We start from the raw sequence: 22,318 nt of genomic DNA on the forward strand, positions 1-22,318 counted from the left end.
ACAATCGGCGGTCCCTAAACCCATTGAAAACAATGCATTCTGAGCCCGTACATGTACGGGCTTTGTCATTGAGGGGTTAATAAATAGACCCAGGTATTTTCATAATATAATGGGTTAGCAGCTCTACATGTAAATAATGGAGGAGATACCGGACAGTAATGACCGTAATTAGCCTTCTGTATTGACACTGGAGCCGGCGCTATCTGTACTGTTATCGATGTTTAAGGTCAGATTATGTGTTGTTAAGGAGGATACGTTTGATAAACTATTATCTGTTACTTGACTCCCCCTCGGTTCGTTTCGATATTCCCGTAGTATGGATTACGAGCCGTGTTTTTTTTAGCTTTGTATAAATTCTTTATATAATGTGTGTCCTGACTAGACGCGGGGTCGTTATATACATCGCGAGCTGCCAAGAAAAGTGTCTAAGGAAACATGTAGATTTTCAAAGTAAGACCTTAAACCCAACGGATCAGCAAAACCCTTAAGTGCTACATTATGGGGTTGGATTTCTACGGATCTGCAGCTTGGCTTTTACGCTCGTGTGATGGGCTTTTGTTTAATTTCACATTTTTATGTGAAAGCCGGACCATACGAGCTATAGATTTTCTCCTTGGCCTCTTGATGAAAGCCATGTTGGGAAAGTGCTTATGTGATGATTTCAAGATGTCTAAACAGTCTCCTGTTAAACGTGGATCCTGTGTGCAGCGGCCATGCTTTTCACCCGCTGCTGCTTTATGTCTTTCGGGTCGCGGCTCGTATGTGTGTGACAGACCCTGTCCTTATTTTGCCTTTACTGTTCACGTTTTGGCCCACAGAGACCAAAATTAGCCCTGTTTTGTCGCCTAAGGGCACATATTCTGCTTTAGGTATTAAGGTATTTTAATATAGCTTTGATTTTTCTCTTCCGTACGTGCATTTTATTGATTTACGCAGAGATTTACAGATTCTTGGCTCGGCTCTTTTGCCGAAATGCATATTTTCCATTTTTTCCCCCAAAACATTTCTTGGGTATAAAATGTAGATACAGAAGTTTCTGTATTAAGACCATCTTGCTTTAACGTACAGTTATTAAAGGGTTATGGCACTTGGCGGTATCACCTGTAATAAGTGTAAATAATGAATAAATAATTTGACTAATCTGAAAGCGAGCCCCTCCTGTGCCATGTGAACCTCAGACTAACATGCCCATGCTCGTTATTATTATTGTCTTATATAGCACCATCATATTCCCCAGCGCTGTACAACGCAGGTGGAGTGATCGTTTAACCGAACCAGTTTGTAACCCGTGGCTTTCTCTGAGATGTATGTATTGGGCCCGTTTAATATTCTTTATCCCATTTGAGACACTTTGGTGTCCCCGCCGTCTTTCTAAACATAAAGGTAGAGATGGTGACTAATAGGTTATTTCTTTCTCCTTTAAGATTCGTTCCGCGAGATGTAGAGCGTAACGCAGAGCTGTCTGACTTCACGCCCGCTCCGGCTGGATTTCTGTGTAACGCGGTTGAAGTGTTTGCGGTTTGGTGTGGCTGTTTGTGACCCTTCATCCTGGGTGTGATATCCGCTGTGTATGTAGAGCACCTGGCTAGTGATGTTACGGCTTTCAGTAGGTGCGATAATGTAGCTCCAGATAAGACGGTCCGGAAATGCAGACAAATCAATGTGTCGAGTAGTGGAAGTCTCTCTCCGGCGCATCTCGCATTGTTTCTCTCCGTTGCTCTTACACGCTCTCTCTCTCCTGAAGACGAGAGTCGGTGGAAGGAAATACTTTTGGCCACGCAGAGTAACGCCAAAGGGGGAATCGCACCACCCAACGTGCCGTGGGTAACAGCCTTTTGTTTCCTAAATTGGTTTCCCTCAGGAAGCAGACAGTAGAGAAGGTCTGGGACATTTGTTTGAATGCTAAACTGTAGAGCGCCGTGGCTAAATAGAACTCATTATTTACATAGCTCCGTGGTGCCCGAGTGCTGCTCCACAATGCAGCCAACGCCAGTCTTTGCTGCTCATTACGTAGAACTATTATTTACCGGCTACGGGAGCATAAAAGCTCAGAAGTACTTTGCCCTTTGGTGATGGCGGATGCTATGTGTTCTCGGCCTTCTTTGTAACAGGTGTATTTGTAGCTATTGTTAGCCCTGTTAAAACCTGGATATATGTATTCTTACTGAAATATATACGTTTTGTCCCTTAATTCCCTTCCTCCAATGCGAAGTGCAAACATCAGCCAGATGCCGAAACGGGCTGCATTGAGGCTTGTTTTTACCATCTCTAGTGCCTTTCATGTTATTAAAACCCAGCCAGGGCTCGTCTTCTGCCGGGGTCTCTATGCATTGCCTGGGCTGTTTTCACTGGGCCCCTGAGTTACAGAACATGGGAGAAAGGGAATTGGCAGGACTCTTATAATAAGAAATAATGGACGTCACAACACTTACATTCATACGTTTCATCCTTTCACTTTGTCGTGAACAGCGTTTTGCATTTCTCGCTTCTTGATGTGTCCAGTTCCCAAATTGAGTAGTAGTATTTCTAGATCACACCTAGAACCCGCTGATTATCTGCAGTCTGGGGCCGCACAGACGTTCTAGTTGTCAGTGTTTTTTTTTTTCCATGGGATTTGGCGACTGGATTAGATCTATTCCCCTCCTGCCTGCCGAGTGCTTTTTGCCTCCAAGAGGTTGTTTCTACCTACCTCCCCACGCCTGCCTGAACCCTTCTTATCCGTTATAATAACATTCTACGGCTACAGCAGCTATCTTACAGGAATACCAACCACCCAAGGCAATACCCAGCGCTCGGCTTTAGTGACTGTAGAGAGATCAGGATGTGTTTCTCCATTGACTTTCTTCCATTCTTGCAGCTGGTCCACAGGTCCACATCCCAAAGCATGTTTCGGCCCTCGCTCTCAAGATTGGTTCTCCAGGTTTGGGAAAACGTCTAACTCTTTTTATATAATTACGATTTCATTATATGGTTGGGTTATCAGACTTCTATGTAATTATATCCAGTCCTGAATACAAATGACTGCTTAATAGCTCATGTTTCCCCGAATCCAGCACGTTGTGCTCCATGAGCCACCCTTTAACTCTTCTAGCACCAGAGTCTGTTGACTCCCATGGTTCGGCGTTAAAGAAGCCACATGTTGAACGATGAGGCAGTGAAAGGATGGACTTTTAGAACCCGCTTTAAAGCTAAATACTTGCTCTTCCCTTTGGTGGATATGAGGTGTATGCAGATAAAAGCTTAATTTCTGCGGTAAAGCGGGAGACACCATTAAGGTTAAGTGATCATGGTCAGCAGCCACCACCTCAAGGTACCTCGACAGCAGCCGACAGCAGCATGTTTAATGTCCGCGTAGGCTGCGGCAACCGACAGCAGACAGAATTACCGTATCGTCTTACGCTTTTGAGTGACGTTTTTAATATCGCATCAAAGAACCAATCTGGTATCGCTGCTCTGTAACAGAGCTCATAGGGTGGGTTTTGCCTCCTCAGCAGCTCTATCAGAAGAGGATTGTTATGATGGGATACGGGTAGAATTTGGGAGCAAAAGGAAATAAAATATTTGGTGGGTATTATGGGAAATCTCAGCCCATTCTCGCTTCACGTCGTCACTTTAAGGGAAAGATCAAGTCTTTCTTTCACACATGAATAAGCGGAGTTAATCTCATGATTACAGATTTGCTACTGTACATGGAGAGTGGGGATTTAAGACTAGGAGGGGCAGAAGCATGGTTAAGGGAGGAGAGGCAAGGTGGAGAAGTATGTAACGTCTGCTTTGTCATTATATACCATGAGGCTAAACTTAAAGAGAAACCGCCGGGGCTTCTAGATCCCTGTTAATGCAAATCCTGAAGGATGCGGCAGCCAGGCCATTCTGATGCATATAGGATATATACATCCCCGTTAGAATTCTAATGCTGAATGCCCACCTTCTCGTTCTACCGGTGAGTATTACCACGATGTACTGGTGATTACCGGCCTTCCACCAGCTGCTTCATAGTTACGCCGTCTTTAGAAGCCGGCAGGTTTGGGTGATGCCTTTATGTAGCTCATAAGTAGTAAATAAGTTACCATTTAAGTCTATGGGTACATTTGACAGTTGAAATTTGGCCACTTTAAATTCATTTGAGTGTCAGAGAAGTGAAGTGTGCTCTCAAAATCCCATAGCCGACATGTGGTTAAACAGAAGCAATCCGGTTTAATTGTTTTTCTCCGCCTTACGTGTCGGAGCATACATTTGCCTTTTCTCTTTTCAACTCAAATTGTCTGGCATCTCTTCGGTAAGAGCCAAGCTGAGAAGACGAGTCCTCAGATTTATTCTCTCTGGGTATTGGCTTTGAAACCCTCTGTTGGGACGGCTCCAAATGTAGCCGGGCAGTTGCATTGGACGCTTCCCTCTGCTGCCCCGGGGTAACTTGCCAGTGGATTCAAGCCTCTGAGTTTTGTTTGCAGTCCTTATCTCCCTAGCTACCCTCAGCCGCTGAAATTCTTCATTTGCAGCATCAGAGGGAAGTGTTTTTGGGCCGGTTTCCAGTTGGATCTGTTTTGCGTTGCTGTTTGCTCATCTGTGATGCTAATCCAGCGTTATGCAGCTTGCAGTAAGCGTTAACCAAAATGAGTCTTGTGTTTAAACTGGATAGACATTGACTTTGATTGTTATATTTCAACAAGAAAAAGACAAAAGACTAATGTGAGTTTAAAAAAAATAAAAAAAATGTTTGAGCCGTGTGCTGCCCCCGGACCGCCATAATCAGTGGCAAAGAGACACTTGTAACATTAGCCAGAATGTACATGGAAATGTTCTTCATTCATTAGTAACATGCTGTAACTGGGTACAGGCGAGTGAATGATGCCATCCCCGTGGATCACCGCTCTGCGTGCGCAGAGTGGGTTTTTATCCTGTATACGGCCAGCATAGTCAATCCATACCTCATCTTTACCCACGTTGGTGATATAATAAAGATGGCTGCTAAGCGGATGAACCCTACAGCATTGTAAATACTGCCCCAGACACCGCAGGGTATTTATTATCACAGTCACGTCATCTGGTTACACGTGAACGTACAGGAATGCTTGAAATTATGCTTTACCTATAAACACACAGAACCCGTTTTTTTCCTTTTTTTTTTCTTAAACTGCAGACAGCGATACCTTTTTGCAAGAACATCATTCAGATTCATTTGGGGAAGATAAACCAAACCAAATGCCTAAAGCAGAAGCTGGCTGCCTGAGCTATGGACTTTGCCTGCGCATTAATGCCATCGCACCTGTTTTTCTCCAGTTTTTTCCTTTTATTTTAAGCTACATTATACTTAAATGTTTTGTAAATTTGAGGCCATCGTTCCGGAGTCGAGCGATCCCCGTTGGGAAGTGTTCCGGAGTGGACCGTCTCTCCTTTCTTTTCCTCTAGGTGGTTGGCGGTTGTGTTTGGTCGAGTATTCTTTAAGAAACATCTGTCGAGAGCGCGAGAACAAAACGCCGTGAATTTCCTGTAAATAATTTAGTGCTGAAAACGTTGATCCGTGATGGCCTAATGACTTTGCTAGTAGCCTGTGAAATGGGCTGGAGCTTCGGTAACATGCGCAGCGATGCGTGAAAAACATCCTGCCATGTTACCAGCCGACTGCGGGCTTTTCAGCTCCTCTCTTCCAGGTTTACATTTTAATGCTGCCAGCTTTTGAATTTATTTCTATTAAATGGTGTGTTTTGTGCCCAGCGTGACAGGCTGATATAATGTAACACGATGTGACAAGCACCTGCTTTCTCTGCTCCCAGCCACAGTGTTCTTTCTCAGGAAGGTGTATAAATCTGAACCCTTCGAGCGCCAAAGGCCTATCACACAGAGACACACGCAGACACACACAGACAGTTTAAAGGGACAGCAAGGCGGCGTTGCTTTTTTATGACATTTTTAAATCTTGTTTGAGAACAGGTCTGTATGCTGCATGATGATTTTATAGGGGGTTGCTTGCCTGAAGCGAGGTCAGGATTACAGCACATTGCTTGCATTGCTTTACAGAATCATAACTGGCCATGAGAAAAAACTGCAGAGGAAAATAGAGAAAATTGTAGCCATCCGAATGCTGAGAAACAGAAGGAAGACAGAACATTTGTAAAAGAGCATGGATTATGATTTATTTTATATAGCACCACCTTATTCCGCAGCGCTGTACAACGGGTAAACAGGACCAGTTGTATAGTATAGCAATCTGACTTACAGAAACCGGTGAGGAGGGCACTTTCAATATTAACAGCAAACAAAACAGACTAGATGGGCTGAATGGTTCTTTACTGTCAATTTCCAAGTATATTGCGGGGAGGCAGCTTAATCGGGCGCCTCGGAGGTTATATGTGCCTGCAGCTTGCTCTTATTATTATTTGTAAACAGAAGGGTTTCATTTACATAACAATTGCTTATCTCTTACTTTAATTATACGCAGCCTTTGTCAAGATGGGGAGCTGGCTAATTACAGTCCCTGTCCTTAAAAAATCTGACATACACCAGCGTTTGTCGTCGGAGGCAGCGATCTACAGCTACCCCCTTTACATTTCATACACCCGGCATTTTTGGCAAGTGGATTTATTTAAGATCAAATGGTTGAGGGATGTATGATGGTGGTGGCCATTCATGCGATCGTACAGATAAAGACGTTGTTTGCTTGTCGCGTCCCGTTTTCTTCCTTTATGCTATGAGCAGAGGCTTGTACTCTTCAGCCGTGGAAGACGCGTCGTTCCGATTTGTGGTCGTTAAAAAGATTGGTTTGTACGTGACTTGATCGCTTGCTCTGGTCAGAGGTTGGGCTGCACCGTTTGAAGGGCTTAATAGACCAACTCGATACAACAGGCGCACCTCGAGCCGCGGAGCCCCTTTCATGTTGCAGTAGAGGAACGGGAAGAACGGCATGAACTTGGAACACATGACCAACACAGATCTCGTTTAAAGACGTATCTGTCCTGGCCAGCCGAAACGAGAAAAATGAGCTCTTTTTTTGCACGCTTTGGTGTCCTGAGTATTTTATCGTCTGGCTGGTCGTCTTTGCAGGCAGCTCGTCTTTTCTTCCTCTCACAGGTCTTTTCTTTTATGTTATCTGGGAAAGCGTGTGTGTGCGAACATAAATCTCTTGGGTATTAATGCTCATAGCGGATGTAGTTATGGGGTCCTGTCATTCTAATGACTTCCAGGTGCATAGAGTAGACGGCAGAGGAAGGTACAGACCGGGTGAGGGCTTCTTTCTGTCCTGGGGTCGATTGGCATTGTGTGTCGGGGTGTGTTGGCACGTACCAGTTTCCGATCTGTTGCCAATGGTTTTGGGCACACTGAATACTGTGAGGCTGAAAACGTCATCAGACCTTTTCACTCGCCCGGAAATGTTTCTCCTGCTCCCACCCATGAGCGCCTGTCGTAATTCATGGATAATTTGGGGCACAAATCCTGTTTTGGAGTTTATCAGAATTCGCTATTTTTTTATTCCCCCTATCATCATTTATTTTGTTGAGTGATCCTTTCGATGATTGTGGATTTCCGGAGTGGATGCTGCATGACGTTGTTTGGCAGAATATTAAAACGTTCACCTGTGCAGCAAATAACCGACGTAACGGGACGGCAGGAATTGTTATGGAGATGTCCGCCAGTTGCAGTTTTTCTTTTCCTAGGTGTTTTCACTGTAGGCATTTCCAGAAAAATAAATTAATTGGATTTCTCACATGTCAACTTGTAGCAGAGGAAGGAAAAAGCCTGCAATTTGCAGTTGTGTACATGAAAGGTAGGAGACAAAATGCAGATCTGTAGATAAGTCAGAGCGGGAATATTTATTCTTCCTGACGTCTCCGGTAAATAACACCTTATATTAAACACAACGTAGATCACCTTCTTTGGAAAAAACAAAAAACCTTTGATCCTATATCCGAGAGAATTATATTTCCAATTCATGGCCAAAAATCCAGGCCAAAAAAACCCCACGCCGGTAAGAATTTTTTTCTCATTTAATGTCCATGCAGACATGTAAAGAGTTAACGGTATTTGCCGTTTGACAGTTGACTGGTTTGGAACGCTGGCGGGGAGACGTTTGCTGCCATTTCCCAGCATAGCCTATCCCGTTCATATAGCGTAAGAAAATATTGACGATTTCCAGGACTTCTAGTGTTTTAAACGTTTTCCTTCCCCTTTTAAACCCATGATGCTTTGTATGTGCGTGTAACGTCTGTACACGGTTATCTCGGTTGGGCCTGTACTTCGGGCTCCTTGGCCGCGCTGCCCACCGCAAACCTTTCCTCGGGGTTTCTCTGAAATGGCAAGTCACAATTTGTTCCAATTCTTGACATTTTTATATTTTAGTAGTACATATAATGGGTCCATTTTCCTGGCTGTTTCGGTACAATTGTACCCCCCCCCCCCCCCGGCGTCACTGGCCGCTGGGTATATTTATGGTATGCGGACTGCATCCTACTGTTTAGTACACCCCGTAAACCTATTTAATACCCCTTACAGTAAGGAGAAACCCGCTTTGTATCTACCACGGAAACAACTGCCATCTTAACAGTAACCGCCCAGCCTGGGAGTAAAACTCGCCGTGTACGGACTCCAGTGGGCCGGGTTCACACGTTCTTTACTTGAGATACTGAAGTCCCTTATTGCACTCTCGTTAAAGTCAAGGGGATTTAATTCCTTTTAAAATGGTGGCAGGAGGCGATCGCAGCGTCCAGCTCGCATACATGCGGTTCGCGCCTAATATCGGCCTTTACCTTCCTGCGCTGAGGACTAACGTGCTTATTCCTCCCCTATTTATGTTCTTTTGCCAGGCTGCTCACGTACTGGTTCACTTGAGGCCGAGTATTGACTTTGAATGGTATGTTAAAGGGTAATAGTTTTATTATTTATAATGTTCGCTTGGCAGAGGTGATTTATGGTGTATAAACATGTCCTGTGATGTTGGTGGCATAAAGCATGTTCCCGGGTGGAATGTTGCAGAGCGTGTTACATACAATGCATGATGACAGACGCAGCGAGTTTACCCGTATATTATCTGTGGTGTTGAAACCGATTTATTTACATGTTTTTGTGTCGGTACTGAAGAAACCCGAGGGCCAACGCTACGTCTTAGCTTATATGGATTGTTATACAAATGCAACGACCTCTTTGATTGGACGGTCCCATTGGTTGTTATAGCGATAAGACCACTTTTAAAACTTTGCACCAGATTGATATTTTAACATAATGCAGAATACAGAGTCCGTGTTACGGATGTTATGTATACACATTATGGTCCGGAGGATGGGCATGGCGTTGGACGCTAAGTGGATCAGCCGATTAATCATAAATCTGGCTGATTGAGGTTTATATTCATTTTTTCTTTTTATTAGTGTATAAGGCCTGAGCAAATCCGTTGGCGAGCTAGGATTTTTGTTTTCTGTGAGGTTAGCGGGGACGCGGTGCTGGTTTCCCCTGGTTAAAGCCTGCTTGCTTGCTTTGTTTGTGTTGTGCTTGCGGTGTACGGCGATACGGTGTCAGTGGGTGCCAGGTAGTGCTGAGTGCTCTCAGCGTGGCTTCTCTCAAACAAATCTTCTCGCTGCGTTCTGCAGCCTCTGATTTCCAGAGCACGCTGCCTCTAGTTTACCGTTTTCAGGAGGCAGAATGTTTAAATGCCTAATTCTCCTGCACTCAGTGCCTGCTGGGATACAAGTAATGGGGATCTGTCAGCGTTATCATTAGTCCTCGCCGCATGTGGGGATTTGATAGAGAATCCGTCGTATGTTTTATATCCTGACCCGGTTTTTCCTGCTCGTCTCGTTATTCTGATCTATTCTTTGCTGATCAGGGTTACTCGGCATCCCAGCTGTTTCTGGATTTACATGACTTTGTGCTTCTCCCTCTGGTTTCTAATAAAAGGGAAGCCTTAGCTGGGAGGAAATATCCATTGATGTCTTCAGGGAAACTAATTTAACCCCTTTTTTTGCCCTTGGGCCTGGACAGTGCTGCATAACCTTTCATTTTTGGCAGGAAAAAAAAAAAGCCATTGATTTTGCTGGGTGTCTGTTTTCAAGGTTTTCCAGAAAACCCTCGTTGACCCCGGCGGGAGTACAGTAGTGAGCTGCGCGACCCCCCCCCCCCCCCCCCCCTTTTGGCTGTCTTCATGTGCAGGCTGATTTGACGTTGTGCAGATGGCGCGAGGGCCTTGCTCAAATCCCATTGCTGGTTCCTTGGATGGATGCCTGCCCAAGGCAGCAGAATTAAATTCTGGATTCAGCCAGGGAAGCCTAAATTGATTTACTTGATGTCATAATAGTAGAAATGTTCAATAAGCGGACTTTTTATTTGACAACGTGTAATGGAAATGCCTCCTCGCTTGTCTATATGCTTGGAGAATGACGTGTTGCGTTCCGCTGCTTAGTCTTAGTATGTTTCTAGCAGTCGTAATCTAAATCCCCGTTAATACTTTGAGAACACGTCCAGCCTTCCTGTGATCCGAGGTGACACATTCTGCTTCCATGTCTACAGAAACGGGGTTAAATAAACATACCGCGCAGCCCCGGCCAAATGACTCCTACAAACATTGCATTGAAGGCCAAGCCCTTATGAACACACCCAAGAGTTACCTGTGAACCGTGAGGTTACGCTCGTCAATCTAATTGTACTCGCTTAATGTTGAGTGAAACCTGATTGCCGCATGGAATGCTGCATTTTCAAGGCTCCATTTTTTTTTGTAATCTGTAATTATAAAGATTCATTTCTCACTTTATGGCTGAAGAACCGGTTTCTCTTCATTTTTGGATTTACTATGTAGTGCAGGCACTAATATTGTAAAAATAGTGTTTTGATCACTCCTTTGAGTGACCAAACTAAATCTAACGCTAATAAAAACAGACCTGACTCTGCTACGTCTTTCCGATTCGAAGGGATGTTTGATGCGCCGGGGTTAGAAAGAAAAGGTGCGTTAGATGGTAACCGATAACCTGCAGTGCAGAGATGGGTTAGTCGAGCACACGGTAAAAACGGTGGCGGTTAACAATTTTATCTTCCGTGCGAGGACAATAGGAAGTGAAATGGGCCCCATATGTTGTGCCGCGTTCAGGCTCTCTCAGCTGGCATTGTGGAAGAACAAAGTGTTCAGGGGCTGGAGGAGATCTGAATCTGTGAAAGCAATAAAGGATTAATTCACACAGCGTTTCCTCCAGGATCACGGCGGTTTAATCCTAATAAGATGCTTAATACCAGATCCTGTCTCTGCTCGACGACAGCGCGCTCTTTCCCACCCCAGGCCCTGCAGCTCCTCGGCGGCGGCGGCTGTGCTGGGACCGTTCCAGCGCGTGGGGTATTAGAAAACATAAATAGATGTATTGTTCGGGTTGTCAGTCTGTCTGATCGTCTCATCATTTTGAAAACATTTGCCAAGATGAGGGGAAATTGAAACCTGATCTGTTTGAGGAACTCCATGAGCTAGTGGTTTTATTGCCCGACTCTGCTGGCTGGGTGGCTTCACGGCCTCCCTCCTCCCTCCTCGGTGCCAAGAAGTCAACAGAACACTTTAAAGATTCCCAAAGAAGATAAGTGAGGGTTCTGTGTCTGTTTAGCTTCATTAGGTCTGCAGCAGGAAGGCGGAAGGTAGGAGAGGAAGCAATGTTTAGATTAGAAGTGAACAAACCAGTGCAAATGTTTGCAGTATGATTCAATTTCAGGAAAGCGGCTGTAAGCAACCGGCTGTTGACCTGTTTGGTGTTCTTTGCCGTGTGGGTTCTGTCATCTTGAAATCACAGATTGTAACGTTTACAGACCCGGTTGCCTTCGTGCTTTGTATGCCCGCTGTCAGCCTTTTATTCCTGAACTGTTGCTCATCTGGTCTTCTAACCTGCGCTTAATATTTATTTTCGAATGCCTGGGCCGGGATAACGCCCAGAATACTGGGATCGCTGCTAGGTTTTTATGTATAACCCACAGCTGTCCAAACGGGTCATCCAAGGGACACCCTTATAGCAGCAAATCAGGCAGTCGCTCCGTATATGCGCACGTAGATTTTATTTCAGACTTACAGTTCCTGTAATTCAAACATTCTCCCATTCTTCAGAAATTTGGCAATCACAAGAATGCAATTTTTAAATCCAGTGTATGAATAGGACAAACCTCTGTGATATCTGCAGGCCTTCAAAACACAATAAATAGAAAACTGTACAAAGGGACCTTCTGATCTCCGTTTGGTTGCCTCTATCCATTTTAAATAAAAGGAAATTTAAATACATGTGGTTTCTTGGAGAGTAACATATTTAGGAATGCTGGTGATTTACACATTATGTGGACTGGGGTCTATCCCGAGTGAGAATGTGTGTATTTATGCTTCATTTTCGTAAGCAGCTCAGTCTTATGTAAAATGCATTAATTTACTTTTATTCTCTTTGAACAGAGCTTTTTGAAGCACCGGGGTTGTTGGAGTGGTCCAATTTTTCCTGGAACTGCGTGATAAATTCAGAAGACTGAAGCCCAGGCTCACTGTCTACCTTTCACGGAGGCCCAGCCGTGAGAGGACAGAAGAAGGCACGTGGCGAATCATGACGGCCGACAAGGAAAAAGATAAAGACAAGGACCGGGATAGAGAGAGAGAGAAACGGGACAAGACCCGCGATGGGGAGAACTCTAGACCCCGGCGCAGCTGCACTCTCGAAGGTGGTGCCAAGAACTACGCCGAGAGCGACCACAGTGAGGATGAGGACAATGAGAACAATGGTGCGACGGCTGAGGAGGCTGCCAAGAAAAACAAGAAGAAGCTTCCAAAGAAGAAGTCGCGCTATGAAAGGTCTGTTAATGGGGAGATCACTTCATATGTCACAGAGGACGATGTGGTCTACAGACCTGGAGGTAAGAAATCATCCAGCTTAATGTTAAGCGTGCGCTGAATAATGTATAGAGATCCATTTTCAGAAGAGTCGCGTAGCAGGAAGCAGGACGTGCCTGCGGTGGCGTGCGAGGAGAATATGTATAGAATGAAAGGCGTATATTTAACTAAAAATAAATAGCTGTCTGTATTCGAGCAAGGTTTGCTAGGCTGCGAAAATATTTAACGCTGTGCTTACTTTGAGGTGCTTGGGCAAGGAAAGCTAACCTCAAACTCCCAACCTGTTCTGGCTTTGCTAGCCTTGCTCACCAGTTGGCTAGTGATAAGCTTACATGGCCACACTGGGCATCATGGGAATGCAGCTGAATAGCACCTGGAGAACTGTGGGTTGGGGTATCATTACAAAATGCCCCGTGTGTGTATGTGTGTATATATATATATATATATATATATATGTGTGTGTGTATATATATATATACATAATGTGTGTATATGTATAATCTGTTCATTTAGTTTTGGGGCTGGATCAAGTAATACTAGTGATTGGTTTAAATCCTCCTCACTCCTGTCCCATAAAATGAGGGATCATTATGAATTTTGAGAACAGGTTGCTACGGATCCATTGTTTTCCTCTCTTGATATGTCCACACTAGAAATCCGTACGGTAATGGTTGATTTATTATCTCCTGGAGTGATTAGTAGTCTCCCCCCCCCCCCCCCATCATCCTCTGTTGATGAAAAGAAAAAATGGTTTCCAATCTGGATTTGTGAAGAAAGGGTGGCAGCAGCAGCTTGTACGGAACCGGGATAAATCACTGCAGCTGCCTCGTGTCATTAAACTGCCTCGCACTTCACAGCATCGCAGCCCTTTCTCTGCATGAGACGGAGCTTAATACAAATAACATATTTAGCCTACTGGGGCTGAAGTGCAGCTTTCTGGTACGCTGCCTCTGGATTTAGAGGAATTTGTAAAGGTTACACCGATGAGGTTCTGAGTTTCCAGAGGCGGCCCCTTGGGGGTTTAGCGGTAGTCCTCCCGAGCCGGTCCCGAGCGTGCTCCCCGCTGCCGTGGCCTGCCTGCGGGGATTCGGTCGCCAACCGGCACGTTACTTCTGACTTTGGAAAAGCAACGCTTTTACTAGGAAAGAGGATGATTTGTAGTTATTGTAAATAACCTTTATAGCCTCCCAAACGTGACTTAAAACCATAAGTTTGTCACTGACTGGCATCGTGCCGTTTTGAAACAGTTGCTCAACTTCAGATACGTTTTGGTCTTGATAATTGGTGTAATTGTGTATGCGATGCGTGTTTATAAACAGCCATTGAGTTGAGAAACATTTGTTACACTTAATGGTTATTTCAGTCTGGCTTCCCAAGCGTGGCCTGGCTGGTCACCTCTATCTAACCTTGGCTCTGCTGAATGCATATTATGCGTTACCGGTATGCATGGACATTATACACGCTGCCAGCTTATACGAGGGTTCAAAGAGGCTGACATACCCCCCCAAAGACACACACGCACAAGTGTACACGTACACACGCACACACACGGGTAGAAAGCTCTCCTATCTTCAGTGGAGCCGGTCGCTTTAAAGGGCCAGACCTGCCACAAATTGTGGGGTTGGGGCAGCACGCTGCAGCTTCTCCTAAAGGAAGGTGTCTTTTAGCTGTCTTCTTCCTTAAAGGAAAGAGATACATAGACAAATACTTACAAGATACTTCACATACTTTTCATTGGTGAAGCAGTATGGGACACCAAACCGTCTGGTTAATTAGGGGTCTATGGTGTACAAATGTTATCCCTGGCCGCGGCCACGAGGATGGCTAGTGTGGTCTGGGAGAAATTGGAGATATTCACCAACATTCATTGCTTTTTGGTTGAGGATTCACACACACATATATGTAGCCCTTATTTCAGTTTTGTTAACACCTCTTGTGTAATTGTGTGGCCTTGTCATGGTTTTGCATGCATCCCGTTAGACCCCATTGCCCTCCCCAATCAATCTTTAATATTGCTGTTCTCTATGGCAACAAATTGACTTATTGCAGGCTGCGCAGTGCAGAGCCCGGCTTCCATCCATCGCAGCCGGCGGGTATCGATTCCCGCGGTCAGTAAGAACAGCCGCTTGCCGAGGCATTGCCGGCTGCGTCCTGATCACGACCGGAGCGCCCGCGGAATACGTTGCATTATATCGCTATAGGGGCTTGGAGTTAGTAGTTGGGGTTTACCTGTCGGTTTAGTCGTGCCGCGTGTAAATTAGTATACGTAAGGAAGGCAATAAGGTGACGTCCTCCATAGGGAAGTAAAGGTGACCCCAACTTTTGGAGGGCTTTGGAGATTGGTATTGGAGACACGTAGCTTCACCAGTAAGGAAAAGCAAGTGTAATATATGTAATTCGGTGCAGCCCCTTTAACACAATCTCTCATTTTGGACAGGGATATTTAAATAAAAGATGATAATAATGGGGGCAGCTTCATTAGGGGGCAGCAGGCTGTGTTGTGACATATTTTAGTACTCCCAGTATGTAGCCACTAGAGGGAGCAAGTTGTGATCTTTGCTGAATTAGGCTCAAGACCCCCATCAGTAAAATACCATATAGAAGCCATTTACTTTCAGAAAGGGATTGTAGGCTACGGTGTCGATGATTGGAAGTAATTTGTATGGGCGTTGCAGGAGAGTATGATGAAATGTCACGGTGAGGTGGTGTGCTGCACATTAAGGAGAGATGATACCCCCAGTGAGGCGCGGATTGGGAGTGATGGATTCCCTAATGGAAGATACAGCGAGGACAGGGGAAGCATTTTCTGTTGCACTCCATCTTCTTGCTCTTCCTTGTACAGCAGACCCCAGCCTGTACCATGGGATGCATGAAGGGCAAATTCCCCGGCTGTATTAAATAATAATAATCTGCATATGCCGTGTGAAATAGCCAGGCATGTTTCATGCTCTCTTATATTGGATTTTAACATTTCATGATTGCTTGTTTTCCTTTTACTGATGCTTCTGCCAGCGAAGAGCTTTAATTGTTGCCGCGATGATAAATCTGCTAATGGTTTAACCTTTCTGTATAGTCTGGCACACTGATCGTGACACGAGTGCGGGCTGATCTGCTCTCATCCCTCCATATCTTATTTTTATGTTCTCGTTACATGTTCGTTGCCCCTTGGGGTTAATGAGTAAGGAAGCTGAATCCCCGCCAGCTCCGTTTATATCAGTCCTTCCTTTGTCCTGAGCCGAGGCGCTGTGCATCATCATACTATCATGGCGGTTGAGGTTATAACCTCCTGTTTCTCACCTCGTAACGGTATTAACCCCTTAGCCCCCGGCCGGTGTATCGCGCTCCTCCCCCGCCTTCCCTGCTCGTGCGGCAGTAGAGGGACATTAGTTAAATTGAAATACAGGAATTTGGCTCGTTCTCTGACAGCTATTGGCTCTCCCCTGTCGCTGACCCGTGTGTTTGTCATCCTTCCAGACACTGCCTTCTATTTCTCGTGACAGCCACACCAGCTGAGAAAGGCCAGGCCTGCCAGAAAGGAGCAGAGTTTCTAGGGATTGCCTAGGGGCCTGCAGGAGGAGGCCGCGTCTTTCTACTCCAGAGCTCCCACGGCTGCTGCGCATGCAGGAGACCCTCGTGAGGTTTCAGCAGAGACCACCGTCGGGATAGATGCCAAGTTTAGAAGCTATTCAGGTCTCCAGGATTTGTTCAGTTAAAGTCCTTCGTTAGTCTGGCAGCCGGTATGTAGCCTACGGCAGAGCTAACGATGTGAACCCCGATCAGAGAGAGTGATTAATAGCCGCGTCCCAATTATTTATTATGATTTATCTTTGGCAATCTTTTTATTGTTTTTCCGTGTCATGCAACAAAACACCGTGAGATACGTGACATCAGATACTTTGTACCCAGTCCCCAGTGATGAGAGAGCAGACACGTTACATGGGTTGGCCTCTTTGGCTAGTTGGACCTAAATGAAAATATTTTAACTTTTTGCGGAGGAAAGTCCATGGAAGTGGTAGATGCAATAAAATATTACGAGAGATCCGGGTCTCGTCTACAGGAGCAACGTGTGCTATAAGCTGTCTGGGATTCTTTGTTTTTTTCCGGTTCTGTATATGTATGTATATATGTATACATATGTGTGTGTATGTATATGTGTATATATAGACAGTGCTGTCTGATACATGGAAAGCCCCCTGTGCCCGGCAGCCATTTTGTGATTGGCACGTCTGTGTGCAGCCATCCTTTTCAGGAAGCAAGGAAAGGAAGCTGTTCCCATAAAAAAAAATGGAGGTCGCCACCAGCTGCCGGTGACATCCGTGAATTGTTACACACAATGCCACGTGTAAGATTCTTCGTTAGTCTGCCGGGAGAACAAAACATAGGCCTGCGGGTTATCGGGTTCACGCGACAAACCCCATAACAAGGACAGGTCTGACCACAGCATGTTCACGGAGCGTGGACGCACCCCGGTCTGGGGCAGAATAATAGCACCTGTTGGACTGCGGTAACGCACCCCTGGTTGTTGGTGGTGATGTGCGGCCCCCGTGAACAGGGCTGCCTGGCGGCTATTATTCGGAAGGCTTTGTGAGCCGAAGCTGCTTATAGCTTGACAGATGGTGAGCTTCTCTCTATGAGGCATCGATAGTGGTTGATGCTCCAAGTGTTTTTTCCTTATCACAGATCCTGCGGACGGATAGAACGCAGACACTGCTTTCAGCGACTTATATTACTGTTCCTTTTCCCGTCAACTCCCATCACACCCTTTATTTAGAGAGTGGATTCTACGCTCATAAGGCATTTCGTGTTCTTGGTGCTCTGCGGGTGTTCTCATGCTTTACAGTGTGTGTAGTGCAAACTTCACTTTTATATAGCTGCAACAGATGACTTAAACAGAGGTAAAATTCAACACAGTAGGTATGGAGGGCTGTGAGAGGGGGCCGGAGACACATGGCGTATAATGGTTAGTATCTGGTGTTGTCATTGAATGTAATTATAATCCGGAGCCCCAGAGCATGAGCTGGTAATACACGCTACCCAGAATGCCACAGGATGCCAAAAGTCTACAACTTCACCGAATGCCTTTTGTGTATTTGAGTGGTAGACAACAGCAGCGGAGTATATTCGATAACAAATCCGCCGCTGAACAATGGCCTTTCGGACCCCTGCCTGTCGCCGGGCCCTTTCAGACCCCTGCCTGTTGCCGGGCCCTTTCGGACCCCTGCCTGTCGCCGGGCCCTCAGTAGCACTCGGTGTTAAGTCAGGTGATTGCGTTTGATTATTTTATACGCGTGGTTTGCTTGCGTATCGATGACATCACCCGTGACTTGCTTAAGATCCAGGTTAGTAGAGAGTTTCTTTAGTTCCTTTTTCTTTTTATGTGTTTTAGACCATCTTAGATCCTGGTTTCCTTTCCTTGTGTTTGTGATAAGAGGTTTGCACAGTTTCTAAAGCCCTGTCATAATGTTAGTAAAGCGGTTATTTCTCCCGTAAATCCCTTTTTAGTGTCACATGGGGGGCTTGTGAGGGACCCTGATGATGTGTAACACCGCCGTATATAATGGTGACTTCTGGCGCTGCGCATCACAATCGCCTGCCGTCCCGGTTAGCGTACAATCAGGAGGTAGGCACCAGCGAGCGTAAACAGATGAAATCTACATTGTCGATGGAATATTAAACTCCAGCAGGGGAGGAATGTGGCGGAAATGGATTCCCTGTGATACTGGCTTATAATAAACTCATTTGCCGGAGGCACTAGCGCCGAGCCTGAGCCATAAATCCTTGTGCATATTTCATGGGAAAGCAAATTGACTGCGTAGAGAATCCACAGATGAATGATGGTGTCCTTCACATGTGTAGGAGTGGGTTGTGTGGCACGCGAGGACGAGTCCCCGAGCAATATATATCCCGACGCTCGGCCTCTCCGCGTTTAACCGGTGCTGGGAATGATGGTGACATGAAGGTGACATAACGTTAAGGTCGCCGTGCCGTCACTAGCATTAAATAGCGGATCTTAATAGCATTGAGCGGTTAAGTAGAACACGCTTCAGCCAACCCGCTCCAAAGAAGCTTCTCGTGTTATATTATCCGGGAATACTTTTTTGTGGGTTATTTCCCGGTTGGCTTTGCAGGCTTTTTTTATGATGGCGTCCCGTGTATTTTATAAGCAGCCTAGCGTTGGAGATCACGCACACCCCCCTACAACCTCTGCTCCGATTACGCACCCCCCACCACCGCTCCGTTTTCATTGTGCCTGGATATTTTCGGCCATCAATTTCCCAAGAACAAGGCTTCAGCCAGACCTCATTTCTGTTTGGCTTCAGAGCTGGGATGAGATCGAGACGGCTGTAGTATTGTTCGGCGGAATTAATGCGGTATTGAGTTCTCAAACGGTGTGACAAGTGATCGGCGGCTGTATGAAGGAAAAGGGGCTCACGGCGGAGCTACCATAAACCTGCGCGCAAATACAATATAGAATGCAAAATGACACAAAGAATGGTTTGGTGGGACAAAAGACATAACTCAATGGCTGGGTTTTTTTCCCTTTCCAATATGGTTTTAACAAATGTAATTTGCTCCATTGTTGGTGACCTTATTTCAGAGGGCTATACATTGTGGAACGCCCCGAGGCGTTTGATTTGGGATGCCCTGCAGATAACGAGGCCACAGAATGTTTGATGCGGATATTATCCTGGATCGATGCCTTTAACGTTGGTCACAAAGAAGCCGACGTGTCGGCCCATTCTTTATATAGCATAGTCCATTCAAAGAAGAAAGCCGAGGAGCGTTTAATGGGCTGCAGGTCTCCTCCAGAGCTGGTGTTTAAAAGCAATTAGAGCAACTTAATAAAACATATCTACAACAGAGGCGAGATTTTATTACCCTGTATACAGGCTTTTGGAATGGTAACGCTTTCATTCCCAGGCAGGCTCGGAGTCTCTGCACCCTTTGTAGTAACAGGACGGGGCCGTGACGGAGATGCTTCTCTATAGTAATGTGTTTAGTTGGACGTATCGCAGTTGGTGAAATGTTAGTTTATTTGTATTCGGAGCGCCGTCTCCCGCACCCAGCGTTAATGGATGTGTCCTTTTTTTCTTGGTTAAAGCCGTATGTGATAGAGTAGGACAGACTGGTTCACAACTCTTATCCCATGTGTGGTAGGAGGACCATGAAGCCTGGCTCCAGAGAGACCTCGGCAATGGAAGTGGGGACATTCGGCACGTGGGTTAAACCTGTTGCAATCCTGTTGGAGCCCTGAATTTCAGATACAGTTCTAATAAAGATTTCCCGTTTTTGAATAATCAGGAAATGGACGCTGTAACCCACGATGCATTTGGTTGGCAGTCTCGTATGGTTGAGCGCTTGGAGATAATGGTCTGTTTTGGTGTTGAGTACAGCGGGTCTGTGTACCCCGTGGCTGTGACAGCTGGCGCGGGTGTTGGGGTGCATGTCAGACATTTAAACATTGGTGGCTGAAGTCATGGTCAGAAGCTAAATTGTTTGTGCAGTGAAGGTGATCCGGCTTCCGCTTCTTTCCTGTAGCCTCTAATTACAATCTCCTTTCGTGACAGGGTGGCTCTCGGGTCTCCATGATGGGCCCCCAGAGACGAGGTGTGATGTAGCGCTCTCGCCTGCTCCCGTACGGAGACATATCATTTGCAGAAGCTGAGGTGCTGTGATGGATATTTTCACTTATTTTATCTTGTAAATGAATTACACAAAGCCAGGTCACACCGAGCCAGCCTTTCCATTTTCCTTGTCGGCGGCAGACAGGCCTTTGATGGTTGGGAGATAAAATTATGAATTCAGACGCCTCCTGACTCTACGGCGATTCCAATCTCTGTTTGCTTTATAGCTCCTTTTATGAAATAAGGAGCAGTGCTGGAAAACATTGTATTCTTCCCGAGACTGAGACGCTGTCACCGAGTGACTAACAGACTGCACGGTGACAAGGACACTGCCAGGGCTGCTGAAGTATATTGCAGGGAATCTGGCAGATTTAATAAATGGCTTACAGCATCGGTATGGGGTCGGAAGACAATTGTTTTATTACTTCTTTCCCTGTTAAATTGCTTAGGTTGTGTTACTTAGGTTGTGCACAGCCATTGTTAGGCGGCGCTGTCATTTATCCATGTGCTAACACAATATCCAGAGCCCATAATTCTTGCCTATTTACGCTTGCGCCCAAATGGTTATTTTTTTTACTGTATACAGAGTCTGCTATGAATATGAGCTTTTAAATGGGTGCTGCACCCCATGTCACGCAGGGATTGTCCGTGACCGCCGTCCTGCTCCTGAGCTTGTGCCTCTGCGTCGCTGTTTGTGACGTGGGTTTGGGATGATTGAGTGGATTTTGGGAGTCGTGTTATTGCACCGGGTGCTGGTGTGAGGAGAGACCACCGGATAAGCTGCCCAGCCAAAGAGTAGCACTAATAGACTCGACAGAACGGTTGAGTCGTATAACTACAGGCGATAAATGACAACGAAGCCCTGGCCAGACTTGGCTTAAGATGCCAGCATCCAGTGACCGGCTTTACCTAACTGCTGTGTGTTTGAGAAATGGTGAATTGAAGTCCTGCAGCTCTCACTAGTGACACGCACAACCGCAGCTAATAACCACACACGCGCACACAACCGCAGCTAGTAACCAGACACACACGCGCACACAACCGCAGCTAGTAACCAGACACACACGCACACAACCGCAGCTAGTAACCAGACACACACGCACACAACCGCAGCTAGTAACCAGACACACACGCGCACAACCGCAGCTAATAACCACACACACGCGCACAACCGCAGCTAGTAACCAGACACACACATGCGCACAACCGCAGCTAATAACCACACACACGCGCACAGCCGCAGCTAGTAACCAGACACACGCGCGCACAGCCGCAGCTAGTAACCAGACACACGCGCGCACAGCCGCAGCTAGTAACCAGACACACGCGCGCACAGCCGCAGCTAGTAACCAGACACACGCGCAAAACCGCAGCTAGTAACCAGACACACACATGCGCACAACCGCAGCTAGTAACCAGACACACACACGCGCACAACCGCAGCTAGCAACCAGACACACACACACGCGCGCACAACCGCAGCTAGCAACCAGACACGCGCGCACAACCGCAGCTAGCAACCAGACACACACACACGCGCACAACCGCAGCTAGCAACCAGACACACGCGCGCACAACCGCAGCTAGCAACCAGACACACGCGCACAACCGCAGCTAGCAACCAGACACACACACACACACGCGCACAGCCGCAGATAGCAACCAGACACACGCGCACACACACCCGCAGCTAATAACCAGACACGCACAACCACACAACCACAGCTAGTAATCAGACACACACACGCGCACAGCCGCAGCTAGCAACCAGACACACGCGCACAGCCGCAGCTAGCAACCAGACACACGCGCACAGCCGCAGCTAGCAACCAGACACACGCGCACAGCCGCAGCTAGCAACCAGACACACGCG

General features: G+C 46.3%; 1 protein-coding gene across 2 annotated transcripts in view; it reads left to right on the forward strand.

The window, feature by feature from the left end:
• Window positions 1–12,536: 12,536 nt before the first annotated feature.
• LOC149297950 (arginine-glutamic acid dipeptide repeats protein-like) overlaps window positions 12,537–22,318 on the forward strand; it is a 76,566-nt gene continuing 66,784 nt past the window's right edge. For both annotated transcript variants that reach the window (XM_089487926.1, XM_089487927.1), the window contains exon 1: window positions 12,537–12,843. In XM_089487926.1, the coding sequence (XP_089344052.1) occupies window positions 12,537–12,843 (307 nt within the window). The remainder of the gene's footprint in view (window positions 12,844–22,318) is intronic.

Source organism: Sceloporus occidentalis, unplaced genomic scaffold (assembly GCF_023333645.1).
Source record: "Sceloporus occidentalis isolate IW3139 unplaced genomic scaffold, rSceOcc1.0.p SCAF_35, whole genome shotgun sequence".
Classification (NCBI taxonomy): Eukaryota; Metazoa; Chordata; class Lepidosauria; order Squamata; family Phrynosomatidae; genus Sceloporus; species Sceloporus occidentalis.